Genomic DNA, 26,136 nt, shown 5'->3' with positions numbered 1-26,136 from the left:
ATGAGCTTTTGACAGATGGGGGTGGGGCACTCTCTCCTTGCTCACCACCTCTCGTTAACAATTTCAAAAGCCGTTCCAGCTCCCAGTTGAAACCCATTCCCTATCTAAAGGACGAATGGTTTGTAAACACGTAGAAACAATTACGTAGAGTATTACGCAGAGAGTACTGTACTGTACTGTATTTAGATGAAACGGTACACATGCCTAAAGTGAAATTGCCTTTACTATCATTTCAAGAATTTGAAAATTTTAAAGTAATTTTTATTTTTCCTAACTACAAAAATCTGAGTCTTTAAATAGGAGTATGATTTTAGCATAGCTGGAACTTTGTAGTTAAAATCATAAAGAGGTGTCACTAGTTACTGGCAGGTGGCAAGGAAGCCCTGTCCCCTCGCCAACACATTCAGTTGTCACTTTGATCTTCATTAAGGACTTGTGGGGTGGATGAGGCGGAAAGTAAAACTTAAAAAGACTCGGTATAATTAGGAAAAACTACAAATTTTATACAATTTGTATTTTTCCTAGCTATAAATACCCGAATCATCTATATGGGCTACTTCTAATTTTGGTCTCTACGGCCAAATAATTAAAAAGAAATCGGTAAATGATGTCATGCTGCGTTGCTGGGAAATAGATTGCTGAGGAAGCTTAGAGAATAGTCAAAGACTTCCTCCAGTGCTCCTTGTTAGCAACTTGGAGACTTCCTCTTGACAAAAGTAGATCTTTTGGTGATCCTTTCGAATGGTATGGTTACATCAGATTCTGAGTCAGAAGAAGTGGACAGTATATGAAGGGGATCTGGTACCCTGAATGAAAGACTTCAACTGTCTATGGGTTGGTCCCTAAGTCCTGCCACCTTTACCAATTTGACAAGAGCATTGTAGGCATCACCCCCTCCGTGGTAAGCTGGGGGACATGCCCTCCCTAACGTGAGCTTCTGCCACCACGTCCTTTTTGATTGAAGGGATGTCCTCTCCAACGAAAGGCGAGTCTAGGATTCTGCATCACAGGTTGTTGTGCTTCTGTTATTTGATTATTTTAAAATCATTGGCAAAGACATATCCGCAAGATACGTTGCAAAAAAAAGAAGTGTTCAATAAAATTAACAAGCAAAAAATGTTATTTTTATTAGTAAAATAAATTTTTGAATATACTTACCCGATAATCATGTAGCTGTCAACTCCGTTGCCCGACAGAATTCTATGGAGGGATACGCCAGCTATCACAATACTAGAAGGGGGTGTACTTACCAGCGCCACCTGTGGCCAGGTACTATAGTACTTCTTGTTGACACCTCCTCAATTTTTCCTCGGTCCACTGGTTCTCTATGGGGAGGAAGGGAGGGTCGATTAAATCATGATTATCGGGTAAGTATATTCAAAAATTTATTTTACTAATAAAAATAACATTTTTCAATATTAAACTTACCCGATAATCATGTAGCTGATTCACACCCAGGGGGGTGGGTGAAAACCAGTGTACAAGATTAAAGGATAGCTAAGTATCCCATATTTCATATAACAGTTATCTCAAATAACAATGAAATAATAAGTACCTGGTAAGGAAGTCGAATTGAACCGTTACTCTGCCTCTTTTTTAAGTTCGTCTTCCTTACTGAGCGCAGCGTTCCTCTTGGAGGCTGAATCAACCCAAAGGTGCTAAAGTATATAGGGTTGCAACCCCTACTAAAGGACCTCTACAAAACCTCTAACCCAGGCGCTTCTCAAGAATGAATAGACCACCCGCCAAATCAAAAGGATGCGGAAGGCTTCTTAGCCTACCGTAACAACCATAAAAACAACAATAAAAGCATTCAAGAGAAAGGTTAAAAAAGGTTATGGGATTAAGGGAATGTAGTGGCTGAGCCCTCACCTACTACTGCACTCGCTGCTACGAATGGTCCCAGGGTGTAGCAGTTCTCGTAAAGAGACTGGACATCTTTAAGATAAAATGATGCAAACACTGACTTGCTCCTCCAATAGGTTGCATCCATTATGCTCTGCAGAGAACGGTTTTTATTAAAGGCCATCGAAGTAGCTACGGCTCTTACTTCGTGGGTCCTTACCTTCAGCAATGCAAGGTCTTCCTCCTTTAAGTGAGAATGGGCTTCTCTAATCAGAAGCCTTATAAAATACGAAACCCCGTTCTTGGACATGGGCCTCGACGGTTTCTTGATGGCACACCATAAGGCTTCTGACTGTCCTCGAATAGGTTTAGACCTCTTAAGATAATACTTGAGAGCTCTGACAGGGCAAAGAACTCTCTCTAGTTCGTTACCTACCATGTTGGAGAGGCTAGGTATTTCAAACGATCTAGGCCAAGGACGTGAAGGAAGTTCGTTCTTTGCTAGGAATCCGAGCTGAAAAGAACATGTTGCAGATTCGGTCGTGAAACCAATGTTCTTGCTGAAGGCATGAACCTCACTGACTCTCTTAGCTGTTGCAAGGCAGACGAGAAAAAGAGTCTTGAGGGTAAGGTCCTTGAAGGAAGCTGACTGGAGAGGTTCGAACCTAGGTGACATAAGGAACCTTAAGACTACGTCTAGGTTCCAGCCTGGAGTGGATAGACGACGCTCTTTAGACGTCTCAAAAGACTTAAGGATGTCTTGAAGGTCCTTGTTGGAAGAAAGGTCCAAACCTCTGTGGCGGAGAACTGAAGCCAACATACTCCTATACCCTTTAATCGTAGGGGCTGAAAGGGATCTCTCATTCCTAAGATGTAGAAGGAAGTCAGCTATTTGGGTCACAGAGGTATTGGTAGAGGATACTGAATTGGCTCTACACCAGCTCCGGAAGACTTCCCACTTAGATTGGTAGACTCTACGAGTGGAAACCCTTCTTGCTCTGGCAATCGCACTGGCTGCCTCCTTCGAAAAGCCTCTAGCTCTAGCGAATCTTTCGACAGTCTGAAGGCAGTCAGCCGAAGAGCGTGGAGGTTTGGGTGCAACCTGTCTACGTGAGGTTGACGTAGAAGGTCCACTCTTAGAGGTAGAGTCCTGGGGATGTCGACTAGCCATTGAAGTACCTCTGTGAACCATTCTCTTGCAGGCCAAAGGGGAGCAACCAGCGTCAGCCGTGTCCCTTCGTGCGAGATGAATTTCTGCAGAACCTTGTTTATTATCTTGAACGGTGGGAATGCGTAAAGGTCGAGATGGGACCAGTTCAGTAGGAAAGCATCCACATGAACTGCTGCAGGGTCTGGAACTGGGGAACAGTACAGCGGAAGTCTCTTGGTTATGGAGGTGGCAAACAGATCTATGGTAGGTTGACCCCACAAGGTCCAAAGTCTGTTGCACACACTCTTGTGGAGGGTCCATTCCGTGGGAATGACCTGGTTCCTTCTGCTTAGGCGATCTGCTGAGACGTTCATATTGCCCTGAATGAACCTTGTGACCAAAGTGAGGTTTAGACCTCTTGACCAAATGAGGAGGTCCCTTGCGATCTCGTATAGGCTCCTCGAATGGGTCCCTCCTTGCTTGGAGATGTAAGCCAAGGCTGTGGTGTTGTCTGAGTTCACCTCCACCACTTTGCCTAGCAGGAGGGACTTGAAGTTCAGCAGGGCTAAATGAACTGCTAGTAGCTCCTTGCAGTTGATGTGGAGCATTCCCTGTTCCTCGTTCCACGTTCCCGAGCATTCCCGTCCGTTCAAGGTCGCACCCCAGCCCGAGTCCGATGCATCTGAGAAGAGATGAAGATTGGGGGTCTGAATAGCCAACGATAGGCCCTCCCTGAGAAGGAGATTGTTCTTCCACCACAAGAGAGTGGTCTTCATCTCTTGGGTGATTGGGATAGAGACTGCTTCGAGAGTCGAACCCTTGTCCCAATGAGCTGCAAGATGGAATTGAAGAGGGCGGAGGTGGAGTCTCCCTAGCTCGACGAACAGGGCCAGTGATGAAAGGGTCCCTGTGAGACTCATCCACTGTCTCACCGAGCAACTGCTCCTCTTCAGCATGCTCATGATGCACTCTAGGGCTTGGCTTATCCTGGGGGCCGATGGAAAAGCCCGAAAATCCTGACTCCGAATCTCCATTCCCAGGTACACAATGGATTGGGAGGGAATGAGCTGAGACTTTTCTATGTTGACTAACAGACCCAGTTCTCTGATTAAGTCCAAAGTCCAGTTGAGACTCTCCAGACAGCGACGACTCGTGGAGGCTCTCAACAGCCAGTCGTCTAAGTAGAGGGAGGCTCTGATGTCCGATAAGTGGAGGAATTTTGCTAAATTCCTCATCAGAAGAGTGAACACCATAGGAGCTGTGCTTAGGCCAAAACACAGGGCTTGGAATTGGTAGACAACCTTTCCAAAAACGAATCTCAGGAAAGGTTGGGAGTCTGGATGAATAGGAACGTGAAAGTAGGCATCTTTCAAGTCCAACGAGACCATCCAGTCCTCCTGCCTGACCGCTGCTAGGACCGACTTCGTCGTCTCCATCGTGAACGTCTGCTTGGTGACAAACGCGTTGAGCGCGCTGACGTCCAGCACCGGTCTCCAACCCCCTGTCTTCTTGGCCACTAGAAAGAGACGGTTGTAGAAGCCCGGGGATTGATGGTCCCGGACTATAACCACTGCCTTCTTCTGCACAAGTAGCGATACCTCCTGGTGCAACGCTAGCCTCTTGTCCTCTTCTTTGTAGTTGGGAGAGAGGTTGATGGGAGATGTGGTCAGAGGTGGTTTGAGGCAGAATGGAATCCTGTAACCCTCCCTCAGCCAACTGACAGACTGGGCGTCTGCACCTCTCTTTTCCCAGGCTTGCCAGAAGCTCTTGAGTCTGGCTCCTACTGCTGTCTGGAGATGCGGAGAGTCAGTTTTTTCCTTTAGAGGCCTTGGAGCCTTTCCTAGACTTGCTCCTGGAAGAGTCTGGACGGGAGCTTCCTCGGCTGGGGGCTCTACCACGAAAGGGCGGTATGAACCTCGTAGCAGGGGTATCAGCCACTGGGGAGCGATAAGTCCTGGGGACTGAGGTAGCAACCTTAGACTTACGAGCCGATGAGGCTACAAGATCATGTGTGTCCTTTTGTATCAGGGCAGCAGACAAGTCCTTAACCAGCTCTTCGGGGAAGAGGAACTTCGAGAGCGGAGCGAAAAGGAGTTGTGACCTTTGACAAGGTGTAATGCTGGAGGAAAGGAAGGTACACAGCTGTTCCCTTTTCTTCAGAACCCCTGATACAAACATCGACGCAAGCTCACCAGATCCATCTCTAATGGCCTTATCCATGCAGGACATTAATAGCATGGCAGAATCCTTGTCCGCAGGGGAGGTCTTCTTGCTGAGGGCTCCCAGGCACCAGTCTAGAAAGTTAAACATCTCAAATGCTCTAAATACGCCCTTCAGTAAGTGATCAAGGTCTGAGAAGGTCCAGCAAACCTTAGAGCGTCTCATTGCAGTTCTCCGAGGCGAGTCTACCAGACTTGAGAAGTCAGCCTGGGCAGAGGCAGGTACTCCCAAGCCTGGTGCCTCTCCTGTGGCATACCAAACGCTCGCTTTCGAAGTGAGCTTAGTCGGAGGAAACATGAAAGAAGTTTTGCCAAGGTGTTGCTTAGTCTGCAGCCACTCCCCTAAGATCCTTAACGCTCTCTTAGAGGACCTTGCTAGGACTAGCTTAGTATAGGTGGACTTAGCTGGCTGTATGCCCAGCGAAAACTCAGATGGTGGAGAGCGGGGAATAGCAGAGACAAAGTGGTCTGGGTAAACCCCCCTAAGCAGAGCCAAGACCTTACGAAAGTCAATAGACTGTGGAGAAGGCTTGGATTCATCCACGTCTGACGAGGGATCCAGGTGTGCCGCCTCATCATCAGACGCCTCATCACCAGAGTGTAGCGGAGAGATCGGACAAGTATGCTGAACAGCAGAGTCAGAACGAGCAGGAACAACAATATTAGAGGTTTCCTCTTCAAGAATCTGTTGAGGGAAAACCTGAGGCTCAGACTGCAAAGGCTGAACAAAAGACGAAGCAGAAGGAAGGCGCATGGGTGGAGGAGGCTGACTCCTGGCATGAGTGGCTGAACCCAAGAGTTGCGCTTGCTGAGCAGTTGGCGGAAGCGGAGTAGCAAGTTCCTGTTCCTGCGGTGTGAGCGGAGCGTGATGAGGTAGAGGCTGCGCAGAACGTGGTAAAAGTCTCGCAAGCTGAGGCTCCTGAGGCACAAGGCTAAGGTGTTGTGGTGCTTGCCTTGTGGAGGGTTGAGCTCGCTGCAGCGAGAGCTGAGGAGACTGACTCATGGACGGGAGAGGTTGTTGTACCTCAACCGAGTGTTGCATCACTGGTGGAGCAGCAAGTGGAGGCGGAGGAAGAGAGGTATAATCCTCCTGATCCCATTGTAAAGGTTGCCTTAAGGAAGGCGGAGGCTGAACACCACTGGGAACAGCAAACTCAGAACGTGGCTCAACATCGTACGCCTGGCAGGTGGTACTGCGATCAGGCGGAGCGAGCGCAGGCGGAGCGAGCGCAGGCGGAGGGAGTGCAGGCGGAGGCGGAGGCGCAACACTCTCAGCCCGACACTCACGCATCAAGTCCGAAAGCTGTGCTTGCATGGACTGTAGTAGAGTCCACTTGGGGTCGGCAGAAACTACAGTAGGCTGAGGTAAAGCCTTAACAGTCGAGCTCTGTTGTGGCAGAACCTTACTCCTCTTGGGCGGAGTGCAGTCGACTGATGACTGCGGCGAGTCAAGAGCTGAGCCAATGACTGCAGCCTGGCTGAGCACTCGCGGACTGGACTCTGCGTTTAAGTGGTCTCGAGACCTGAGTCCAACGTTTCTTCCCTGACAGTTGATCAGCGGACGAGAAAAAGACGGGCTCAATCGTCTGCAGGTGGGAGTGACGGTCTTTGGAAGACACGCCCGCAACCACCGAGGATACTTCTGTGCGCCGAACAAGGCCTGCCGAACCCTTATGCCCTTCGACATTGCTTCTCCCCTGGGCTTGGGAGCTTGCAAGAGGTCCCGGACTGGGAGGACGACTGGCTCGCACAGAAGTATCCTCACGCACCACACTGACACTGACACTAGCACTTGGCACTGCACTGACACTAGCACTCGTCACAGCACTGGCACTAATTCCACCCACTGCACTCTTGACCTTAAGTTCCTTGACTTCGGCCATAAGAGACTTATGATCACTTACCACTGACTCTACTTTATCGCCTAAGGCCTGAATAGCACGCAAAACAACAGACATATCAGGCGGAGGGCAAATAGTAGGTTCGGGGGTAGCCACTACAGGGGTAGGAAAAGGTAGGGGATCATGAGGTGAGGAAAAAAGTGAAGAGTGAGAAGAACTCCTCCTAACTCTACCTCTCTCTAACTTAGTTGAATATTTCAAAAGACGGACAAATTCAAGTTCCGAAAGTCCGGCGCATTCCTCACATCGATTTTCTAACTGACAGGGCCTGTCCCTACAGTCAGAACAAGCGGTGTGAGGATCTACCGAGGCCTTCGGAATACGCCTATTACAAGACCTACATCGTCTATGGGAGGGGGCTTGCGAAATGTCAGACATCTTGAATCCAAAGAGTTAGCCAAGGGGGGTTCCAAAATCAAGCAAAAGATCGTCAGGACTATATAAAAGCTATCTAGCTAATATAAGAAGGTTTCCAGTAAAGCGACAGCCGAAATCTGAGAGAATACTTCACCAATTAGCCGTGAAAATACTCGAAGATCATAAGCGTATCCCAGAACGTCTTGCCGGAAGCACGACAGAGGAAAAATTGAGGAGGTGTCAACAAGAAGTACTATAGTACCTGGCCACAGGTGGCGCTGGTAAGTACACCCCCTTCTAGTATTGTGATAGCTGGCGTATCCCTCCATAGAATTCTGTCGGGCAACGGAGTTGACAGCTACATGATTATCGGGTAAGTTTAATATTGAAAAATTAAGACTGATGAAACACAATTTTATGCAGTTATGGCTCCTAAAATAACTCAAGATAGTGGCACATCCTTAAAAATTATACGAAAATATCTTATACAATCACACGCTTTTGTCATTTAACCTGGTGAAAGAAAAATTATCAATGTACATTACAAATAAGCATATTCTTTAATAAAAAGGACTGTAATCACTATAAGATCACATGGTTTTTTAATATAAATCTAGTGAGAAAAAACGGAGTAATGTCATCACAAATAACAAAAGTCTTAAATCAAAATGACTCCGAAAAGTGTAAAGTTACATGAAACCTACTTCTATGGCAGTAAAAAAAGCAATAAAACTATATAAGCATATATCCCTCTTTTGAAAAGTAGCAAAAGTAGGAAGATAATAAATGTTGCTTCTAGCTGTTACTACAAAGTAAAAAATATTTTTAATTGAAATATGAACGTAGAAAACATATAATTAACACTTATATCCCTTAGACAAGTTCTAAGTCTTGTGATAAACAGTCCTACAGCTAAAAAATCTCTTTCTTCTTCAACAGATGCGGGTGATATAGATTCTAATGCAGATGCAGTTGCTTCAAAAATTTCAAATTCTTCAGTTATGCTCCTGCTAATCACCTGATTTGCTTGGGCTGCTTTACGGATGCACTCTTGTTTTTTAATGCTCCCTCTATCGCCTTTGATCTGGGTCGACTGACTGAGACAACCCTTCTTCTTCGGATTTGGATAAAGCAAACATTTCATCACTTTTTTTTCATAAAGATGAATAAGAAGTCGTTTTGCTACAGACAAACGAACACTTTTCGCTGTCAATGCTTCTAAACTGCTTAAAACAGTGTTAGGTAATAGATACACTTATACGGCAATAGCTGTTAATTAATAAAGATGTATAATTTTTTTCGTTTGCACATATATTAAAAGAAGCCAGGATTTCACGGCAAGAAAAATAAAATCCCGAGAATTTTCCCGGACAAAAAAGTAATGCAATCCCGGGATCACGGGAAACAATCCCCAATGAAAATCCCAATGAACATCTTTTACCTCAACATGACAGGCAAACCGGGTGAGGATCCACTTCTAACTGGCTCACAAATATACAAGAGGGTCGACCATTTCGGCCAGGGCAGGAACTCATCCCTCCTTTCCGGCCAGAAGTGTTATTAGTAAGTGCTAGATACAAATGTAGCGCATCGTCCACAGCAGTTACCCAACATTGTAGTATGAAGTAATCTACAGATTTCTTTTAAATTGTCTGGCCAAAGAAAATGAAACTAGAAGTAACCCCTATAAATGACTCAATTTGATCCAGCAAATGAAGGCACGACTGCTACACCCCAAGAGAGGTGAAAGAATAGAAAAAAGAAAAAAGGCCAGACATATTCTTACCTCTCATCCTTGATTTACATCACAACCGAGATGCTTCCTGTACACAATCAGTTGAGCCCCTACCACAAGTCCTAGTGAGAATGTATTCAAAGACTTGAGGGTACACTCTCAGACAGTGGGCCATGGAAGTTGACTAGCATTTCCAGACCCCAACCTTCCACGCTCGACTCGCTGACAAGTTCTTCGTGAAAGCTATTGCAGAACCAATCCCTCTTAACTTTGCGTGTGAACGGATTTTTCTAGATCCTCAGCCAAAGTAGGAAATGCTCTCCTAATCATTTCTCAAAGCCAGAAGGATATGGTATGCTTGGAGATTTTCTTCTTAAAACTGCTTCAGTGACCGTAGAGCTCAGGTGACTTCCCACAAAGGTTGTTTAAAGGCTCTCGGAGGACAAGGCTGCTTGAAGCACGTCATGAGCATATATAATTCCCACAAAGACCAGGCTCAGGGATGAGTGATACCCTTTTACCAGTGATACTGAGAGGAGCTTCTCCTGCAAGGGTAGACACGAAAATCTGCTATTATCTGCGGAGGCTCCGACTGGAAAAGTCCACCTTGACACTAATTGCAGAAAATGGCCCATTTTTCATGGTAAATGTTGGTAGAGGCTCTATGCCTCCTGTGCAGTGGCTTACAAAAAGACTTTCACTCGGAGCAGGTGCTGTCTAGTCTTCACCCATGAAGTGACAGAGATGTCACCATGTTGTGGAATGTACAACACGCATATTATATGCTCGTACAATAACAGTATTTCTGTTTTTTGTATATTGTCATCATCGCTCTCCCCTCACATTGATAACTTGTTTCTTCCCATACGTGCTTGTATCAATCTGTTTGAATTTTTGTGACCTTTCCCTGAAACTGTTGCTATAAAAGCTCGCTATCTGCTGAAATAAAGTTAGTTGCAATTATGCCGTCTCTCGGTTACCATCCGCTCAGGAACCTCTGCAGGTAGGTCTGGCAAAGTAGGTTAGGCCACAAGGGTAGTCCTCTTGGTACTCTCGACTAAGTGTATCATCAGGTCCGGGTATCATTCAGTGTGTGGCCATTTGGGAGTCACCAGAGTTACTACAGTGTACAGTAATAGATTCAGGGTAGTCAGCACCCTGTTGATTACCCTTCAAATCGAGAAGAACAGTAGAAAAATGTAGACATTGCTATTGCCCTGCAAGTGTAAGGCTGCTGCCAGGTCCAAACCAGTAGAATAAAATACCAGAAGTTTATTGTCGCCTGGTACATAAGGAAGTAGCAAGTGGGGATCAAAAAAGTGAATATGTAGCTTGGAGGGATCTAGCGGGTTGGGATCTAGCATGTGGAGACTTAGCGTGCAAACTTCTAGTGCAAGGAGTTCTAAAATGTGGGGACTCCGTACTTATGGATGTGGCATGCGAGGAACTAGCGCATAGGGAATTATGGCAGGAGACCAGGAGCATGAACCTTCTGTACATAGGCATGATATGCATGAAGCCTTTATAATGTCATCATTATCATTATCATTATTACTGTATTACCATTATCATTTTACTATTACTAACTAAGCAACAACTCTAGTTGGAAAACCAGAATGCTCTAAGCCAAGGGTTCAAACAGGAAAAAATAGCCCAGTGAGGAAAGGAAATAAATAAACTAGATGAGAAGTAATGAACAATTAAAATAAAATATTCTAAGAATAGTAACAACATTAAAACAGATTTTACATACATAAACTAAAAAGAGACATGTCAGCCTGCTCAACATAAAAACATTTGCTTCAAGTTTGAACTTTTTCATTTCTATTGATTCAACTTCAGTACACGATTAGGAAGATTATTCCACAATTTGGTCAAAGCTGGAATAAAACTTCTAAAACACTTTGTAGTATTGAGCCTTATGATGAAGGCATAATTATTAGAATTAACTGCATACCTAGTATAACGAACATGATGGTACTGTCCGGGAAGATCTGAATGTAAAAGGTGGTCAGAATTATGAAAAATGTTATTTTGATAATAAAATAAATTTTTGAATATACTTACCCGGTGATTATAATAGCTGCAACTCTGTTGCTCGACAGAAAAACTCTACGGAAAAATTCGCCAGCGATCGCTACACAGGTAGGGGGTGTACTCAACAGCGCCATCTGTCGTTCAGATACCCAGTACTCATTGTAAACAAAGAACTCAATTTTCTCCTCGGTCCACTGCGTCTCTATTGGGGAGGAAGGGAGGGTCCTTTAATTTATAATCACCGGGTAAGTATATTCAAAAATTTATTTTATTATCAAAATAACATTTTTCAATATTTAACTTAGCCGGTGATTATAATAGCTGATTCACACCCAGGGGGGTGGGTAGAGACCAGCAAAATATGTTTACATCATATGAGCTAAGAATTTTTATTTCATTTTAGAAGTTATCAAAATAACAAAAACAAAATAAATAGGTACCTGGTAAGGAAGTCAACTTGAACAATTACTCTGCCTTTTTAAGTACGTCTTCCTTACGGAGCCTCGCGATCCTCTTAGGATGCTGAGCGACCCCTAGGATCTGGAGTATCAAGGGTTGCAACCCATACAACAGGACCTCATCAAAACCTCTAATCTAGGCGCTTCTCAAGAAATGACTTTGACCACCCGCCAAATCAACCAGGATGCGAAAGGCTTCTTAGCCTTCCGGACAACCCAAAAACAACAATAAAAACATTTCAAGAGAAAGATTAAAAAGGTTATGGAATTAGGGAATTGTAGTGGTTGAGCCCTCACCCACTACTGCACTCGCTGCTACGAATGGTCCCAGAGTGTAGCAGTTCTCGTAAAGAGACTGGACATCCTTAAGATAAAAAGACGCGAACACTGACTTGCTTCTCCAATAGGTTGCGTCTATTATACTTCGCAGAGATCTATTTCGTTTAAAGGCCACGGAAGTTGCGACAGCTCTAACTTCGTGTGTCCTTACCTTCAGCAAAGCTTGGTCTTCCTCATTCAGATGGGAATGAGCTTCTCGTATTAACAGTCTGATAAAATAGGATAAAGCATTCTTTGACATAGGCAAAGATGGTTTCTTAACTGAACACCATAAAGCTTTCAGACGGGCCTCGTAAAGGTTTAGTTCGTTTTAAATAGAACTTAAAGCTCTTACAGGGCATAAGACTCTTTCTAGTTCATTTCCAACCATATACGATAAGCTTGGAATATCGAACGATTTTGGCCAAGGTCGAGAAGGCAGCTCGTTTATGGCTAGAAAACCAAGTTGTAGAGAACATGTAGCCGTTTCAGATGAGAATCCGATGTTCTTGCTGAAGGCATGAATCTCACTGACTCTTTTAGCTGTGGCTAAGCATACCAGGAAAAGAGTCTTCAAGGTGAGATCTTTCAGGGAGGCTGATTGTAGCGGTTCGAACCTGTCTGACATAAGGAATCTTAGTACCACGTCTAAATTCCAACCAGGTGTAACCAAACGACGCTCCTTCGTGGTCTCAAAAGACTTAAGGAGGTCCTGTAGATCTTTATTGTTGGAAAGATCTAAGCCTCTGTGACGGAAGACTGATGCCAACATGCTTCTGTAACCCTTGATAGTGGGAGCTGAAAGAGATCGTTCTTTCCTCAGATATAAGAGGAAGTCAGCTATATGAGTTACAGAGGTACTGGTCGAGGATACGGATACTGACTTGCACCAGTTTCGGAAGATTTCCCACTTCGATTAGTAGACTCTAAGGGTGGATGTTCTCCTTGCTCTAGCAATCGCTCTGGCTGCCTCTTTCGAAAAGCCTCTAGCTCTCGATAGTCTTTCGATAGTCTGAAGGCAGTCAGACGAAGAGCGTGGAGGCCTTGGTGTACCTTCTTTACGTGTGGCTGACGTAGAAGGTCCACCCTTAGGGGAAGTGTTCTGGGAACGTCTACTAGCCATCGAAGTACCTCGGTGAACCATTCTCTCGCGGGCCAGAGGGGAGCAACTAGCGTCAACCTTGTCCCTTCGTGAGAGGCGAACTTCTGCAGTACCTTGTTGACAATCTTGAACGGAGGGAATGCATATAGATCTAGAAGTGACCAATCTAGGAGAAAGGCATCTATATGAACTGCTGCTGGGTCCGGGATTGGTGAGCAAAATATTGGGAGCCTCTTGGTCATCGAGGTTGCGAAGAGATCTATGGTTGGCTGGCCCCAGGTGGCCCAAAGTCTCTTGCATACATCCTTGTGGAGGGTCCATTCTGTTGGAATTATTTGTCCCTTCCGACTGAGACAATCTGCCATGACATTCAAGTTGCCTTGGATGAACCTCGTTACTAGTGATATGTTTAGACCTTTTGACCAGGTGAGGAGGTCCCTTGCGATCTCGTACAACGTCAGTTAGTAGGTCCCTCCTTGCTTGGAGATGTACGCCAAAGCCGTGGTGTTGTCCGAGTTCACCTCCACCACTTTGCCTTGAAGGAGAGACCTGAAGCTTTTCCAGGCCAGACGTACTGCCAGTAGCTCCTTGCAGTTGATATGCATTGTCCTTTGACTCGAGTTCCATATTCCCGAGCATTCCCGACCGTCTAATGTCGCACCCCAGCCTACGTCCGATGCGTCCGAGAAGAGAACGTGGTTGGGAGTCTGAACAGCTAGGGGAAGACCCTCTCTTAGGTTGATATTGTCCTTTCACCAAGTCAGACAAGACTTTATCTTTTCGGAAACCGGGATCGAGACCGCTTCTAGCGTCTTGTCCTTTTTCCAGTGAAAAGCTAGATGGTATTGAAGAGGACGGAGGTGTAGTCTTCCTAGTGACACAAATTGTTCCACGGATGACAGCGTCCCTACCAGACTCATCCACAGCCTGACTGAGCAGCGTTCCTTCTTCAGCATCTTCTGGATGGATAGCAGGGCTTGATCTATTCTGGGGGCTGATCGTCTTGTTGTTCAGCAACGTCCTCATCAGAGGGTTCCTCATCCGAAAACTGATGAGGAAACGGCAACGGAGTGGGCAACGTCTGGCTCGCTGAGTCCGGTCGCACTGGTGGATGCGTGACGGAGGCGGACGCAATATCATGGAACTGCTGCACAGTCTGTGAACTGTCAACAACCATGGGTGCGCGAGGAAGTACAGCGTCAACCCGAGACTGCCTAGACCGTCTGGGTGGTGCAGTCAACACCCTACCGGGTTGCTGAGGTTGACGCACTGCGTCAAAACAAGTCACCTCTGCTGGTTGTTGAACGTCCTGAACGTCAACAACCACCTCCGAGCGTCGCTTAACGTCAACGTGCGGCTGGCAACCCACACTGGGTCGCATCGGTGGAGGAACCACCTCCACTGGCAGACGCGAGTAGGTTACCTCAGCGTCAACAGGGCGCACAACCGACCGGTTGGAAGGTTGTTGGCCAGAAGGTTCGGTAGCAACCTTCTCCGCATTTAAGTCCTCTATCAAGGACGCAAGCTTGGACTGCATGTCTTGCAGCAAAGCCCATTTAGGGTCTACGGGAGCAGGTGTGGCAACAGACGGGGTTAGCGACTGAGGCGGAACCGTTTACCATCCCTGAAAGCCTTGTTATGCGTGACATAATTGTACAGCAAAACTTCAAAGGCTCGAAAACAGCTGTGAAGTTGACCTGTAAACAACTTGGAGCGTCTCCTGGCTAGGCGCCAGGGAGAGTCTACCAGAATTGAGAAGTCTATCTGGGCAGAGGCATGAACTCCCAAGCCGAGAACTTCTCTCGTGTCATATCAGACTCTCGCTCTATAAACCAGTTTAAAAGAAGGGAAAGCAAAGGCTGTATCCCCCAAACTCCTCCTGGTGAAAAACCAGTCGCCTAGCCAACGTAACGCTCTCTAGGAGAGCGAGAGAGCACTAGCTTAAAAACAACGGCTTCGAAGTAGCTAGGCCTAGTGTAAGCTCTGACGTTTAGGCGAACGAGGAGCAGCAGTTACAAAAAGATCCGGACGAAGATCCTTAAAAAAAATCATCATGATTTAATTAAAGTCCATAGGAGGCTAAGCAGCTTTAGGCTCCTCTCCATCTGACAGAGTCCTCAAGGGAATATCAGTAGGAGGGAGAACAGCAACTTCCTCATCTACAGGAACCTTGTCCGATAAAAGCTGAGTCTCAAGCAAGGGAGAGACCTACCGTGGTGGCAATGCTTTACAAGCAGAGTCCACACTCACTGGTGCATTAGTAGCGGACCAGAACGCAACGTCATGTAACTGCTTGACAGTCTGTGAACTGTCAACAACTGAACTGTCAACCACAACAGGTGCGTGAGGACGCACAGCGTCCACTCGAGACTGCTTTGACTGCCTAGACTGAGCAGTTAAAACAACTCTAGAATGCGGAGGTTGACGCACAGCGTCAAAACAAGTCAACTCCGATTGTTAGTGAACGTCTTGAACGTCAACAGGAGTATCAGCAAGTGGCCTAACGTCCAAATGCGGCTGAAAAACCACACGAGACCGCATCGAGTGTGGTTCTAAACAACCTGACTGACGTGACTAAGCTACGCCAACGTCAACAGTAAGCACAAAGGAACGTTAGGTTGGCTGAAAGCCAGGATATCGATGAGATAAACGGCTAGACTCAACGGACTAATCGGCAGAATAGTCTTCCATAAGGGAGGCAAGCATATACTGCATGTCTTGCCATACAACCCATTAAGGATCAACGGAAATGGTTGTGGTAAGAGACGAGGGTAACGTCTGTGACCGCAACACTTTGCCTACAAAAAAAGACTCTCGGAGTCTGTGTTACGCTTTTGTTAGGCGGCGAGCAGTTATCCGATGACTGGAAAGGGTCAGAGCTGTCCTAATGGTTGTAACCAGGACGCTGGACCTGTCCTGAAAGGACTGACTTTCGCTTAAGGGCTTCGAAACCTTGTGACAGGTTTCTTATGCGAAAAGCCTTCGGATGACGAGGAGAAACAACGTCTCTCTCGTCTTATGGTAGGGGAGATCTTGGTAAGATACACCCGATACCATAGAGGGAAAAACGTCTGTTCGTTGGTCAAGGCCTCTCGAACCCATAAGTCGTTTGACATTACTTCTCCCCTGGGCTTGGGAGCATGTAAGAGGTCCCGGACTAGGTGAACGACAGGCACGAACAGACGAACCCTCGGACGCAACACTGTAACACTTTGCGCCTCGGACGCAACACTGTAACACTTTGCGCATATCACTTTATCACTTCGATTTTCTGTTTTGCACTTATTTCTACCTGAAACACGCAATTCTACCCTTCATTAAAAAGTAGTAATTGCGAAATCAGTCGTATAATGCAAGCTCATTAATACCAGCAAAAAACAGAAAACATATTTTAAGATAAAAAAATCAGTGGCTGGGAAAGAGACTAAACACTAGTTCATATAACTACGTTTTCAATCTCTCACCGCACATAGCCTGGGGACGAGAATAAAAACCTAAAAACGTTTTATCCTTCCTCCCCGTACAGCGACTAGGGACGCGAGTAACACGAGAACAACGTTACCCGCTTGAACGGAACGTTTTCTCTCCTCTCTCTCCCTCCGTCTCTATCTCTCTCTCTCTTTCTCTCTTGATTTCGCACCTAAGAGAAGAGCCCAATTATATTTCGTCAAAAAAAACATGTTATTTGACTAAAGGAAAAAACTGAAAGGTTTTTCAATAAAAAGTTCCTTTAAATTAGAATTTAAAACATTTAAGCTGAGAAAGAATGAACAAAACGTCAGAATCGATTTACTCTTACTGCAAAGTGAAACCGTGATACACTCTCTCTCTATCGTAACGATAGAGCGCATGTTGAACGTCCTGAACGTCAACAACTGCGTAGCATAAAAAAACTAAACGTTAGTTCATCTTTGAAAACAGTACGAAGACTATCAAAGAAATTCTTTCATAAAATATTACATTTAAAAAGTTTTAAATCCTTAGCTCTTTAAAAGCTAAGTACGATATAAAGGGCTCAACGTTGATTAACTTCGGTTTCCAAGTTAGGACCGCCTACTCTCAGGAAAGGTCTATATAAACAAAACATTAAAATTTATTTTTATATGTTTATAATAAATGGAAAGTTAATCGAAGAGGCCTAATAAAGGCGGAGAGATATAAAATATATAGAGGAAAATCTATAACGTGATAAGAATTACTAAAAGCCTAAACACACTTCCGTCTAAGGGAAGGGTCGGCCATTTAAAAGTGAAAGAAAGTCCATACTCTCTTTGTCACCATAATTAAATCTATCCAAAACGAGTTCAAGATTTAAGATGAAGATAAAACACCTGCATAGCGAAAGCTCAAAACTAGAATAAAGTACTTCACCAATTAGTTGTTAAAAAACTCCAGTTTAGCAACAGCGAATAAGAGCGTCTTGTCGATAGCTCGACAGAGAGAAAATTGAGTTCTTTGTTTACAATGAGTACTGGGTATCTGAACGACAGATGGCGCTGTTGAGTACACCCCCTACCTGTGTAGCGATCGCTGGCGAATTTTTCCGTAGAGTTTTTCTGTCGAGCAACAGAGTTGCAGCTATTATAATCACCGGCTAAGTTAAATATTGAAAATTCTTATACAACATGTATAACGAACTAATTGAACGACGGTGCCAGAGATTAACATCCAGATCAGGAATAAGAAATTTAATAGACCATAGGTTCTTGCCCAAAAAATTAAAACAAGGTAGAAGAAAAGAATTAAAACACTTCTTCAGAATAGATTGATCACCGAAAATCTTACAAGACTCTCAAAAAGCCAATTTTTTTGAGCAATTAAAGAAGACAAGAGTAATGAGTTTATCAAAAGTAAATTTGCTGTCAAGAATCACACCTAAAATTTTAAAAGTCAAACAAAGTTAAAGAAACAATATCACTACAGAAATCCGGATATTGAGGGGCCACTGTCCTCAACCTACTTACAATCATACTTTGAGATTTTTTAGGATTCAACTTCATGGTCCATAATTTGCACCATGCACTAATTTTAGCTATATCTCTATTAAGGGATTCAGAAACCCTAGATCTACATTCAGGATATGGAATTGATGCAAAGAGAGTAGCATCATCTGCATATGAAACGAGCTTGTTTTCCAGGACAAACCACATGTCATGTATATAGGCTATAGTATGAAAAGTAATAGGCCAAGAACACTAACCTGAGGAACACCAGATATCACATTCCTATACTTACTTTGGTGCGATCTATCATTTAAAAATTCAATAATGATGCTAAGAAAAGACTCGACCACTCCCAACTGTTTTGGGTTTGAAAGCATGGGCCTCGTGATTAACACGGTCAAAGGCAGCACTAAAGTCAAGGCCAATCATACGAATTTCCTGACTACAATCAAGGGATTTCTGTAGATCATTGGAGATTGTAAGAAGGGCATCCAAGGCCTGTATGAAAACCATATTGCAAACTAAGGAACAGATGATTACCTTCAGCAAACCCATTTTGACATTTTGCCAAAAACTTTAGATAACATGGAAGTCATGAAAGTTTGGCGGTAATCAGGCCGAAGGTGTTCTACATGTGAAGTTCCTGCCTGAGGAAGCCAATTACATGCAAATTTTTCAAGTGGAGACTTGGAGCATGGGGACCACATATGAAGTCCTACACTTCTATGCTAGAGTCCTACAATGTGACAATTTCGAACACATATAGGATACTGCATGCAAGGGGGTAATCGTATGTACGGAGACCTAACTCCTGGGGATCTAGTGTGTGAACTAAACTCCACTTGTGAAGAACTGTCAGCTGGAGAACTTGCTCTAGAAGTTTATCTTGATTGTGCACGTTAAGAACTCTCTGGTGGAGAACGGACACGTGGAGGTACTTATACCCATAGAGAGGAACATGCAAGCTTGTGAACATGAGGTCTGTGTATGTGGAGAAGTCTCAGTTGACGAACATCTAAGCATTTAATGATATGTCCCCCCTTTATGCTGGGTTATTTTAGGAGTGTCACTACTTGACGATGGAAGAGTCTTACGCAAGGCCTTAAAAGGAAAAATGTCAACTTGCAGGAGTTGATCCCCACCTCTATCATGCGTACATGAAGGGGGGCTGGAGAGAGTCTGTAAAGACTTAGGCAGCTTGCTCTTCATTTTCGGGGAATATGTAGCAAAAGAAGACTCACCCGCAGAGGACAACTTAGAAGGTACAGGGCTGGGAGGAGGAGGGCAAGGTCTCTTTTTCTCTTGTCAAGAGTCAATGTAAATGGTTTTGCTTCTGAAAGTGGCGACGACCCTCCGGAAAAGAGGACCGCAGATCAAGTGCCCTTTCCATAGGCTGGGACAGGTTGGCCGTCTTCACGTGAATGGTTCCTTCCACAGGTGGCGCCACAGCAGAAGACCTGGAAGACTTAGCGGTAGTTAAGACCCGGAGGAGCTTTCTTGTAGACAGCACACCTTCAACCCCTATGGCAGGCAACAAGGTGGGAAGGGCCTCATCCTTGGAGGAGTTGTCCTCAACGTCAGCAATGGCAGGTCACTGCAAGGGGAAGAGCGGGGCACCTCACCTCCAATGGTGGTAGCTGATAAGTCCACTTCTCCCAGAGCTCGCCCCGAAGCTTGGAGCTATCACAGACGTTCTTCGATTTCCCCACAATAAGGGAAGCTGAAGGCACAGAAGTCTGAGCACCAGAGGGTGAAATGAAAGATCAAGAGGGCTTTGGTTTTGGGGAAGAGCCTTCCTTCTTTCCTCCTCAAAAAATATGCCTGCTCTTGAACGGGAGCACACGGCCTACTTTTAGCCCATGTGGATGATCGAGAAGTATCATTCCCCTACAATGAGAGCTTTATGGATCTGTCGCTTGTTTATCTATAAACAGATAAAGCATTCACCCTTTTACCTACATACAAATTCCCGCTTTGTTTAGTCGTTACCACGAAGACAAATATCAACAATTCAAATTACAAAGTATGAATAATAGATTATACAGCCTTGGATAAGATGAAACAGTTCATCTATAAATGTTTCAGATGAAGACAAATAGTCAAAAGTCTTTAACATGAAAGTTGGTGCGGTAACCAACGACTTGAATGGGCATTTCAGCTCAACTAAAGTCATTCTATATTTTAAAGGATGAAAGGTTTGTATATACATAAGAACAAACAAGAGTAACTACATAAGAGTACTATACAGTGCAGTACTGTATTTTAATTCATAAAACTCAAAATCGGAAAATAAATTTTTTCCCAGTACAATTTAACAAACTTCATTGGCTAACCATTTTAATAGATTGAATATGAAAATGGGTCCAAAGGGAATTATTTCTGAATAGTAGCTACAATAAAAAAGAAAAACAAAAGTGCAAATGAATGCTATATGGCGCAGTGTTGAGTAATATAGAAGAATTTTACACTAACCTGTAATCAGACCTTTCAGGTCCTTATTATAAAAAAGGTTTTCCTTGGTAGTAGTTTCAGCACATGGGCCACAGACGCGTACAGGATCAAGGAAGCACATTCGGGGTAATGATAATCGAGTTTCACAGCAGGAAGCACAGCATACTCTACCACATCTACGACAATGATGCTGTTAAAAGGAAGTTCTCTCAGTGACCCTTCAGACAAGGAATATATTTTCAGGGAATAATCCATTTTGTTGAGCAGGTTAACATGAATATAGCATAACTTCCTAAACAATTTGTTATTCATCTTATACAGAACCAATATCTATCTTAATTTATTCTTTATTTTTTTACATTTTACTATTTATTTTCAATATTCTTTGTACTAAACTTCTTTTCATATTGGGGCCCTTAAGGTTTAGTTACAGCTTCTTTCGCATAATTATATTCTACCTCTCCCAAAAAACAAATTTCCTGTTTTCAATTAAGAACTAAATGGTGATTGAGTATAGCTATATCATGTAAATCTTACTACAAATTTTCTGTTTTTCTGTTTGTAGAACAATGATTAAGAAAAACAACAGTAGAAAGGATATCATGAAGATACTGTACTAACAAAATTGATAAAATTAACTATAACCAGAGATATTTTATCTGGAAAATAGAGTTCTCAATAATAACACAAAATCTTCAATCTTACCCTCCTTTTTAAAAAATCAAATTTCTCCTTACAGTCCATGCATGTTGGGCTCTGAAAATGGAAAAGGTAAGCATGGAATTAGAAGGGTTCTGGTTTTAACTATCCAGAGAAGAAAAAATATCCAGTACCTTAATAAAAACCAAATATTGTAACTGAGACAATCATTTAAGTTTAATTTCACAAAAGATCATGCTTACTTCTATTACATTGTGATATTACCATTGTTGTTGTTGTTAATATTATCATTATTACTATCGCTACACCCCTAGTTGGAAAAGCAGGATACTTAGGTGAGAAAGTAAACTCTACTATTGTACTAGAATTTTCCATGTTGCAGGCATAAAAATAAAAGCCTTTCCAAACTAGTCCATATGTACATAAATATTCCAATAAATGATGATATTGTACATATTTACAGGCTGAAGGGCTGTCAAGTTGCTGCTCATGCTGTTGTTCTTTTTGTACTTGATGTGTACACTATCACTTTTTGCCTACTCCTTGTTACTTGAGAACCAATGGTCATGAAACTTGGCAGGTGCATTTTATTTGTCAATATCTATTGATCATCTGAGCATTTTCTTTTAAATTCTATCTCACTACTTACGAATTAATTAAAGTGAAAATCAATGAAATTTCAACAACTCTGTTAATAAGCTTTGGATCAGCGTGAAATTTGATATGTAGGCTAGACTTTAGAAGACAGTACTTATTGATCACTGAACAGAAAGTTGTGTCAGATCATTAATTATGAATTTATTAAGTACTTAATCATTTTTGAGATACTAATTTCAAAAGCCTACTCCTCCCTTAATACTTGGACAATCTGTCTGAAACTTGGTATGTAGATATTACAAGGATACCTGCACCTATATTCTAAGCCTGATTTTTTTATTTTTGTTTTGTTGATTAGTAATTAAGAAACTTTTAACTATCAAAGTTCACACAAAATGGCTGTATTTGGTGTCAGGTAAAATAGAAGGAACAGATTACAATGGTGCACATGACTGAATGAATAGGATCTTTATCAATTAGTAATTAATGATTAATTAAAGAACACAATGGATTTTCAAAGTTAACAGAAATCAGCCCATTTCTGAAACGGGCACATAAGTTTCCTAAGCAGTTTCATCTTCAGCCTTTAATAGTTCATTTAATCTTGTTAGAATAAGATGGGCAAGCAGAGGTTTGGCATTTACAATAGCATACAGTACTGTATATCCAAAATACTCGTAGACAGCACTGTAGAAGATTAACTTCATAGTGGATACAAAGATTAGAAAACGAGAAAAATTACGGAGTTTGAGTACGAGATGAATCTATTTAAAGTTCTTACACATATCTAAACAGCCTCTTACAATGCTATAACATTACACATGACATTATCACCCAGTAGAGTACAAAGGATAAACTGACAAGGGAAATTCTCGAAGGATCAGACATAAAACCGAGTTGGGACTTAGAAATATTCTACAACCTCTGTGGGACTACATATGGGACTACATCAGGGGTCTGCATTGAGCCCTTACCTATTTGATCTGGTCATGGATGTAGTAATACAAGGTATTCGAGATCAGTCTCCTTGGTGTATGCTTTTTGCTGATTATGTTATATTGTGAAGCACTAGGCAAGAGGTAGTAGAAGAGAAACTGGAGGAGTGGAGAAGAGAAATGGAAAATAGAGGATTGAAGATCAGCAGGAAAAAGACAGAGTATTTGAGATTGAAAAATGGTGAGAATGGGGAAGTTAGTTTACAAGGAGAGAGATTGAAAAGAGTTGAAAATTTCAGGTATTTAGGATCAACAGTTGCAGAGGATGGTGACCTGGGGGCAGAAATAAACCACAGAATACAAGCAGGATAGAAGAATTGGAAAAAAAGTGCGTGGAGTACTATGCGACAGGAAAATAGGGGTTAAGTTGAAAGGTAAAGTACACAGGTCAGTTGTGAGACCGGCAATGATGTATGGAGCAGAGACATGGGCAATAATGAAGACAGAAGGGAAAAAGATGGATGTGGCAGAGATGAGAATGTTGAGATGGATGTGTGGGGTGACAAGAAGACATAAGATAAGGAATGAGGTAATTAGGGGTACCACAGGAGTTAGAAAACTATCAGATAAGATACAAGAAAGTAGACTGAGGTGGTATGGTCATGTCATGAGAAGAGATGAACAGTATATTGGGAGGAGAGTGATGGAAATGGAGGTACAGGGAACAAGAAGGAGAGGGAGACCAAAGCGAAGGTGGGTGGCCTGTATCAAGGATGACCTCCGATCAAAGGGATTAACCGGTGATGAAGTGTGGGACAGAGGTAGATGGAGAAAGCTGACCAGAAACATCGACCCCACATAGAAGTGGGAAAAGATGTAGACAAAGAAGAAGAAACTAGTCTTTAGAACTATGGTCTCCACTTATCTTCAAGTCTTGGAAGAGGTGTTCTATTCCTAAAAGTACCCGCTCCCAATAGAAACAAAAATCCAAATCATTCAAAGCATCCAAATGTATGAATATCATATTTTCATCTCCCAAATACAGTTGTCCTTAACTAAATATTCATCCAAAGGTCGAGAGGAATTTAGATACCTAACAGTTAAGGCTTGGCAATTTTCATCCTAAATTAGGTCATATTATTTCAGGTTGTATTAGGCACATGTAAGCATTTGTCTCCTTGCTTCTACTATTGTACCATTTTAAATACAGTATTTTAATTTCTGATTTATAGCTGGGTAGAAATGTAATGATTACACACATGAACCCTTAATTGTTCTGACTACAAACATTTATTCAAACACTTTCCATTACTCACACTGTAGTGTATAACCTATTGGTGCATATAGTTATTTTCTTGTTTTTAAAATCCTAATTTTCGTATACAGGGATGGGGGAGCACAAAAATAATTGCCATACACCAACAGTACTGATGAAAAAAATAAAATGGAACAATTATCAGAATATTATCATTACTACTACTAGCCAAGCTACAACCCTAGTTAGAAAAGCAAGATGCTATAAGCACAAGGGCTCCAATAGGGAAAAATAGTCCAGTGAGGAAAGGAAATAAGGAATTAATTAAATGATGAGAACAAATTAACAACAAATCATTCTAAAAACAGTAACAATGTCAAAACAGATATGTCATATATAAACTATAGGTAGGGTTGGGCCTTATCAGGGGAAACCCATAGAAAATTGATTAATATTTCTCTAAATTCATTTACCGAAACTTAATTTGAAAGGCTGAAGAGATTAACTACGCATGAAACTGCCTCCCACGTTAACCCTACCCCTACCCTCCCCCCTTGTAAACGAAGGGCACGTCCTACAACAATGACGTTCACCAAGAGAAATTTGCCAAACTCATAACACGTTTCCCCAGAGAAGAAATTGAAAATTACCATTTTGTCTGGTACCCATTCTGGTTCCTGTAGCTCAAAAGGACTCCGGTCTATTTCGTTCAAGGGTACAATCCTCATGCCAGACTTAGAACGAACGAGTTTCTTTCCACTTGACGTTACTCCAGCCATGTTTGTTTACTTCTATGCCAGAGGGAGAGAGCGCGAGGTTAAAATAGATGTCATGTTTCATTGACAACTTTTTATATTTCGCGTTTCACAAATAATGAATGAAATAATTTTGTATCTTTATTACGAATTTTAGTATTATATATTACTAAAATGCTATCGGGTATTTTAATAACCAAGGAAGAAAAATATTTTAGACCATTCTGGTTAGGGGGCGTGTCATCGAGCAAATAACAATCCATCCATCCCTCGATCATAGTTTTTAGTGTAGTCTATGTGAATTTACGGGATATTCGTGGCTCTCGGGGTATCACACCAACTAAACGTCTTGTAATATCAGGATCACACATACCAGACTAGGTTTGTAACAATAAAATAGAAATTTTTCTCAATTATTTTCTTGTTTGTGAGCTGTGGATAAATCATATGCTAAGAGGGCTTCCGCCTGACGTCACAATAACCATTTCTTCAAAACTGGATGACCATTAGTGACATCGAGTGTTTTAGAAGTGTTTCATTTATCTATTAATTTTGCCACTAGAAAAGTGCTCGGAATGTGAAAACACAATACTTCAGACTTAAAATAGAATGCAGTTCCATACGATTTCTTTCGGAGGCTTTTAACAGTAGAGTATTTTTGTAAACGATGTATCACATGAAATATGACGCAAAAAATTATATTTGTATCGTATTATTTTATGGTACAAAAGTTAAAATTTCTTAAATAACAATCAAATATCCTCCAGTCAAGGACGTCCTCTGGTTTTCAACAAATACACCAGTTTTGGTATCCAGCATAACTAAATATGTTCTTTTTATTGGTTATATCGTGCCTTTAAATCAATTAAATTTATATTTTAGAGTATGTAATATATAATGCAAAACTAGAATGAATATTTACTTAATTCATATTGGCATGTTATGATAATCACAATCATAGTTGTTTACTGCGTTTATTTTGAAGGCCCTCCTTCAACCCTTGCATGATCCACAAGGAGGGTTCATTCCTATTATGTTATAATCAAGTATTGAGTAATGTCTCAATTTAGGTTGCAATCATCTCATAATACAGTGCACACGTCTTCACTTTCTTTATTGCATTTCTCTAAGTTTATACGCTTTTTTAGTTTTTTATTAAGAAATAAATTATTTTTGCTACATTTATTTCTATTTCTGTGGTCTTCATATCACTATCATAGTTTAAAGGTTTAAAGGTCGCTCATGAATGGCAGAGGCAAGGGACAGTGACATTGCCCTTGCAGTCAGGACAATGCCCTAGAGGCCTAGACTGACCATATATTATATGATCAGCGCCTAAGCCTCCTCTCCACCCAAGCTAGTACCAGGGAGGGCCAGGCAGTGGCTGCTGATGACTCAGCAGATAGACCTATATCTAT

At 42.6% G+C, this 26,136-nt stretch overlaps 2 protein-coding genes across 3 annotated transcripts in view; one reads left to right on the top strand and one right to left on the bottom strand.

Annotated features, from left to right (window-relative positions):
* LOC137647298 (zinc finger FYVE domain-containing protein 21-like) overlaps positions 1 to 24,773 on the bottom strand; it is a 37,726-nt gene extending 12,953 nt beyond the window's left edge. For both annotated transcript variants that reach the window (XR_011045575.1, XM_068380690.1), the window contains exons 1-3: positions 24,614 to 24,773; positions 21,222 to 21,272; positions 20,538 to 20,706 (exon numbers count right to left, since the gene is read on the bottom strand). Coding sequence is in view for 1 of the 2 variants with exons in the window: in XM_068380690.1 (XP_068236791.1) it covers positions 20,538 to 20,706; positions 21,222 to 21,272; positions 24,614 to 24,742 (349 nt within the window). In the remaining variant the exon portion in view is untranslated. The remainder of the gene's footprint in view (positions 1 to 20,537; positions 20,707 to 21,221; positions 21,273 to 24,613) is intronic.
* A 159-nt stretch (positions 24,774 to 24,932) lies between these two features.
* LOC137647296 (N-sulphoglucosamine sulphohydrolase-like) overlaps positions 24,933 to 26,136 on the top strand; it is an 18,442-nt gene continuing 17,238 nt past the window's right edge. The window contains exon 1 of the mRNA XM_068380689.1: positions 24,933 to 25,099. The gene's annotated coding sequence lies outside the window, so the exon portion shown is untranslated. The remainder of the gene's footprint in view (positions 25,100 to 26,136) is intronic.

Source organism: Palaemon carinicauda, chromosome 9 (genome assembly GCF_036898095.1).
Source record: "Palaemon carinicauda isolate YSFRI2023 chromosome 9, ASM3689809v2, whole genome shotgun sequence".
In the NCBI taxonomy this organism is placed as follows: Eukaryota; Metazoa; Arthropoda; class Malacostraca; order Decapoda; family Palaemonidae; genus Palaemon; species Palaemon carinicauda.
The sequence above is the reverse complement of the archived record's forward strand: the minus strand, read 5'-3'. Positions and strand labels throughout refer to the sequence as shown.